This window comes from Crinia signifera, chromosome 2, assembly GCF_055691185.1.
Source record: "Crinia signifera chromosome 2, ASM5569118v1, whole genome shotgun sequence".
Taxonomy (NCBI): domain Eukaryota; kingdom Metazoa; phylum Chordata; class Amphibia; order Anura; family Myobatrachidae; genus Crinia; species Crinia signifera.
In genome coordinates this window covers 183,066,763-183,073,226 of record NC_139218.1, presented here as the reverse complement: position 1 = coordinate 183,073,226, position 6,464 = coordinate 183,066,763, and the positions used below count along the sequence as shown (strand labels likewise).

General features: G+C 43.7%; 1 protein-coding gene across 1 annotated transcript; it reads left to right on the top strand.

Annotated features, from left to right (window-relative positions):
• The first annotated feature begins 383 nt into the window (after positions 1-383).
• LOC146060270 (syncytin-1-like) lies at positions 384-4,720 on the top strand. Its single transcript, XM_083173279.1, has 2 exons — positions 384-2,291; positions 2,334-4,720. Exon 2 carries the CDS (start codon positions 2,446-2,448, stop codon positions 4,429-4,431), a length of 1,986 nt encoding a protein of 661 aa, XP_083029405.1. The 5' UTR covers positions 384-2,291; positions 2,334-2,445; the 3' UTR covers positions 4,432-4,720.
• The last annotated feature ends 1,744 nt before the right edge of the window (positions 4,721-6,464 follow it).

Sequence of the window (6,464 nt, the reverse complement as noted above, 5' to 3'; positions counted from 1 at the left end):
TCTCCCGTGGTCTATAGCATAGTCCTCCAAGCCACATTGGCTCCATGGCACCCCCCCCATAGTTCTGTCCTGCTACAGTATGCAGATGATCTGCTTCTCTGTAGTGTCACCGAGGAGGCCAGCCGGTTAGATGGAATTTCATTGTTAAACTGGTTAGCAGAATGTGGACACAAGGTGTCAAGAGCAAAATTGCAATGGTGTAAAACGCATGTCAATTACCTGGGTTTTGTACTCTCTGAGGGGGAAAGGAAAATCAGTCCACAACGCATACAGTCTGTATTGGGCCTGGTCACCCCAACTACCCAGAAGGATATGTTGTCTTTCTCGGGTATGGTAAATTACTGCAGACAGTGGATTTCTGATTGTTCCTACTATGATAATATCTTGAGACAATGCACACTCAAAGACAAACCCAAGGTTATACAATGGTCAGATGAAATGTATTCTGCATTTGAAAAGTTGAAAGAAATGTTAGTACAGAGTCCCGCGCTTGGTCTCCCGGACTATATGTTATCATTTCACTTGTTTGCAAGGGACACATGTACAACTATGGCGGGCGTACTAACCCAACTTCATGGAGGCAAAATGCGCCCAGTCGCATTCTTCTCAAAGGTAATGCCTGTCACTGTGCAGGGAATGCCAGCTTGTCTTCGAGCACTGGCTGCCTGTGCAATGGTTGTTGAGATGTCCACATCACTTACATTAGGACATCCCACTGTGTTACATACCACACATAATGTCCTCTCCATCCTCAAAGGTCTACACAAACAACACATGTCTGCCCAAAGACTCAGCGGCTATGAAGTACTCCTACTAGGGAACCCTTCTCTCACTGTAAAATACGCAACAAACTCAGAAGGACCTGTCCCTGTACTAAACGCACTTTTAGGTCTTAAAGGACCTGACGACGAGGCGCCGCCTCAACATGACTGTACTCTGACAATTGACTCAGAAACTTCACCCAGACAAGACATGTCGACTGTGCCTATCCCCGATGCCGACATAATATTTGTTGACGGCTCCTGCAGCCGTCCCAATGACAACACGTACCAGGCAGGATATGCAGTGGTTAAACTTCCAAACACCACCCTTGAAGCAAAGACAATCCCCTTACAGTCAGCACAGGCTGCAGAACTCATTGCACTCACTCGAGCTTGTCACATTTACAAAGACAAACCTGTCACAATTTACACAGACTCCAAATACGCTTACGGAGTTGTTCATGATCATGGTATGATCTGGCAACGCCGAGGCTTCACTGGCGCTGATGGGAAAGGCATATCACATGCGCAACTCATCACAGATCTCTTACACGCAATTACATTACCATCTCAAATTGCCATCCTTCATTGTAAAGCACACACTGGAGGAAAGGATGACATCAGCAAAGGCAACGCTCTCGCTGATACCGCTGCTAAACGTGCTGCCACTACAGCAACATATAACCTCACTCTTGCTGTCATCTCGCCTCCTTCGTTAGATGATACATACCTACTGACAGAATTACAGGCTGCTGCCTCTAATTCAGATCTATCCGATTGGACATATCCAATACTGCAGAAGAATCCACGAACTGGATTAATCTGCAAAGAGGGGAAACCATGTATACCCCAAACCAGTGCATCATTGTTCATAGCACATTACCACGGAGTAGGACACCATAGTATAGTAACAACTACTTTACTCCTCTCCAATGATTTCTACATTACTAATGCCAAAGAACTTGTAAAACAGTACATCAGTAGATGTATAGTGTGTCTTAGAAACAACCCAAACAACCCAAATAAAGCAAGACACCAACATCTAGAATACCCAACCACACCATTCACACATCTTCAAATAGATTTTACACATATCAATAATGCAGGAAGACAGGAAAATGCCCTGGTCATTGTCGACCTTTCCCCACTCCCTGGGCAAGGAAACCTTTAGTTACCACAGAAGGAGACTTAGAAATAATAAGAGAAGAGTACGTCAGATCCCTAATACAGAAACTTAATGAAGTTGAACAAAATGTTATCTTTAAGAATCCTTCTCATCCACAGATACCCACTCACCCATTTAGGGTTGGAGACAAGGTCGTTGTAAAGATCCTACCCAGAAATAAGCATCCAGGAGACTTCACCTACGGTCCAGAAACAGAAGTGGTCGCGGTTACCAGGACGGCTGTCCTCACCGACGAAGGACCAACGTGGATCCATGCATCCAGAGTGAAGAAAATTCCACCTCCACCACACGTCAACACAGAGGTCGACACCGATCCCGAGACTGACACAGACGGGACGAGAGAGGTGCTAACGAGGGCAGACAGCCCTGACCTCCAACAGGACGAGGTAATAACGGGGGCCAGTGGCTCTGACCTCCAACCTGGAGAAGACCTGCCGGCTGGAGGTGACGAGGAATCAGGGGTACAACATTCTGAAGCCGAGGACGACGCTACAGGATATGACTCCCCCCACCTTAGCCCTAGTGATTTTACTCGGGCTTGTTCTTTATAATTGTTTTGCTGAAGTTGATATAACCCAAAATGATGGACGCTTTACCTTCTGGTATAATTCTTCTAGCACGACTGTCGCTACTTTTATATTTTCTTATTGTGATATTGTACTTTGTTCAAATAATCAAGGCGGGAATCGAGGAGAACCACCGCTGCCCTGGCTGTGTAACATCCACCACACACCACACGCTGTAAGTCACGTATATATCTGTGTCACTAGTACTTACTGGGGAGATTCTTGCAACTCATGGGGGGCTGTTGGGTGGAACACTAGAGCAGATACCACTGTCTTTGAGAGCAGCCAAAACTGGGGATATCGCCCCGATGTTGGCCTCCAGAAATGGTCCCATGGTCGATCCTTACTAACCCGTATGTCCCTACGAAAAAAGGGCACTTGCAATAGCCAATTTATCATTAACATAGAAAACCCGGCCCCCGGCGATGCCGGACTGTATGTCATGGGTAAACATCAATCAGGAGAAAGCGGGGGCCCAAGGGGAAGATTCCATTTAAAGGACATGTATGATAACCCAGAATACACCGCCCTCAAAACCACTGTAAAACCTAAAACACCATCATCATTCTTTAAACCACATGTCACTACTTTTAATGAAATGTTAGCCATTAACAACCCCACTTACGAAGACACTATATCCATAGAAACTGGATTATCTGACGTAAATTATTGGCTAGAATGGATGAAATATAATGCACGTAAAGTTAATCAAACTGATTGTTATGTGTGTGGAAAATCCAGACCCCACTTGGGTACGGTGCCCATACACATACCTTCAGACCAAGATAAATGTTTCTTTAGCCTGTATACTGATACTACTGTAGAAGAAACTAAATGTGAACAATGGAAGAAAGAATATCCCATAATGGTAAAGAATACCAATCCTGGTAGTACCATAACCATTTATCCTGGTAATTATACATGTTATTACTCAAACAGCACTGCACAAAACACTGTAGATCTGAAATTGTTTCCTGATGGGTATTGTGCTGAACGAAGACATATCAGTGTACCCACCATGAAAAAATCATTAGGAGACATTTATTTTATTTGTGGAGACATGAGACTCAGGACAAAGCTGGACAATCCTTGGAAAGGAGAGTGTGCCCTGGCAAAGATCATTATGCCCATACACATTCTCCCAGCCGATTTGCCTGAGCCTCCTCCCACAGATAAACCTAACACAAACTCCAGAAACAAAAGAGAAGCTCCAAAGGAAAGCTTCGATCCACACATATACATAGACACTATTGGTGTTCCCCGGGGAGTTCCTAAAGAATTTAAGGCTCGTGATGAGGTCGCTGCCGGCTTCGAGTCCCTGTTTCCCCAGGTAACCATCAATAAAAATGTGAACTGGATAAATTACATATATTATAATCAACAGCGCTTCGTTAATGATACTAGGGACGCTTTGAAAGGTATTGCTGAACAGTTGGAAGCTACATCACAAATGACATTTCAGAATCGCATGGCTTTAGATATGATGCTTGCCGAGAAAGGAGGAACCTGTGTGTACATAGGTAAGGTTGATGGATGCTGTACTTATATCCCAGACAACACAGGTCCTAATGGGAAAACTACCCTAGCTATTAAACATCTAGAAGATTTATCCATCGAACTCAAGAAGAACTCAGGTGTCACGGACCCCTGGAGTAGCTGGTTTGGATGGTTAAATGATTGGAAACACGCACTAACACAAATAGGCATATTTATTCTCATTGTAATTATCGTACTTATGATAGTAGGATATTGTGTCTTTCCCATATGCAAGAAGATTGGTTCCAAGTACCTGGATAATGTAACACCTGCTATGTACACTGATCTCGCCAAAAGCCCTCCCTCACCAGAAGATTATGGTGAATATGTCAAAATTTACCGTACCAAACAAGATGCCATCTACAAGAATCAAATTGTCTAAAAAGGACATTGATTCTAAGAGGGGACTGAAGGGTTAATCAGCCATCTTGTTTCTCTGTCTTATAATTTCTGTCCCTGCTTATCTCAAGAAGTTATGTTCTGGCTTGTTTCCAGTACTCGCTTGCTATCCCGTACTCTGTAACTTTCCTCAGAAACCGTACATTCTGTGATTTCTCATAACTTTGCTACATACTCCCCTACAAGGCGACGTATAAGCTAACAGATGCTGTTATTCCCCTACCTCTGCACCAAATATTAACCAATCATGTAATTGGACCGGCGCCGTATGTATAAATATGTTGGTTTGTCATAATTAAATCAGAGTTAACCTTGTGTCTGTGGTCCTCGTTACTGGTCATATCATATGAGGTTACACTCTCACGGAGCTCTAAGGGGTTTTCACACTGAGGTCAAATAAGGTAATTAATATATGAGGAAATCGATACATCGGCGCATGATCGATTCTCCTTCAGGTGGCGATACACTATAGAAGCATATGGTCTTCTTTTCGCTGCCCACCTCCTCCACCACAAACCTTCCGCCTCCGCCAACCCCCCTTTCTCCCTTCCTCCGCCTTTCCTTGCTGCAGGTCCTTCTGGACCCGTAAGGTAAACCCATCCTCCCCCTAGCAAGGCAGCCGGACATCCTTCTGGCTGCAGGGGGAGGAGGAGGCGCCAGGGACAGCCACGCTGAGTTGTCCATACATGAGGGGAGCAGGAGGCGGCAGGGAGGTGACAGAGACCCCCACACACCACATTACAGGTATCGAGGGGGGTCTCCGTCACCGCGATGTCAGCCACATATGTTAGTACATATCAAGGCAAAAATGTAATAGGGTGCGGAAAGCCATAGGTGCTGGAGTTTGTGTGAGAATATAAATTTTTTATTTTTAAAGCAGCAATCAATTACAAAATAAACCTGGTTTTGCTTTGTAAATTACTGCAGCTTTAATATCACACACATCCTCTCACAAAATGCCACACCTCTGGCTTCTTGTACCCTATTACATTTAGTGATAACCAGATATTAACTCCTACACCGCAGAAAAAGAATTGTTCTGGTAACATCGTGCCCTTCTTCCCATATATGGAAAGCGCGTTTTCCATTGCACTGGACATCATTGAGGGGTATTCAATGCCGCCGGCCATGGGGTTTGTATGGCAAGGACGGCTTTTCCTCACTGAAAATAAGCCATCTCAGCCATCAAACCCCCTCACCGTATTCAATGTAAGGTCCAAATCCTCACCATGAGAGACCGGTGAGGATCCCCTTAAACGGCGCAATTGCCACGAATGCGGCAAGTCCGCCACATTTTGTGGCCAGCCTCACCATTTCGAGTTATCGTAATGTCTCGCTGCTGATAACTTGCCATCAGAGCATTGAATACTGCTCATTATGGGTTAATAAAAAGGGAATTTTGATCTAAACTTCTGTCTCTATTAAGTATATGTTAAAACCTCCAGATGTAATAAAGTGTTACATCTGCAGAAATGTTGTGTGAACCTTAAATATTCCAATACTTCCCTTATATAGAATTTCTAAATGAAAAGTGATTCCATAACTAGTTCTTGTGATATTTCAATAGTTGGTGAGCTATTGTTTTCTGATATATTTTCTGTTCATTTTAACTAGGAACACTGAAATATATTTCACTCTCTTCTACATGCATATCGGTCACATAGTTTGAGTAACGTTTATTTGGAATATTAAACATTCTGGAATGAATTTAGTACAGTTAGGTAAAGCCATCAGGTACAGTCTTACCGTAGGACATGTGCCTAGACAAAGTGCTATATCTGCAAAGATGCTGACAGAACTAAAGCCAGTAATCTGGAAGACTTGCAGTGTGAATCTTGCTTCAGTACCCTCTCCATTTTTGGTTATGTTGATTAGATTAGTACCATAACTGGGATCTGGGCACCTGAAAGATTTAGGCAGATGATAAATTAGACTGTGCCCTTCAGGAGCACGAAAGCTCTATTCATTTTGTTCCCCCATAATAATCAGAACAGTGTCTATGTATTAATTTTAAAG

Excerpts from the sequence above, each read along its gene's own strand:
- LOC146060270 (XM_083173279.1), top strand. The coding sequence starts at position 2,446 with ATGACTCCCCCCACCTTAGCCCTAGTGATTTTACTCGGGCTTGTTCTT.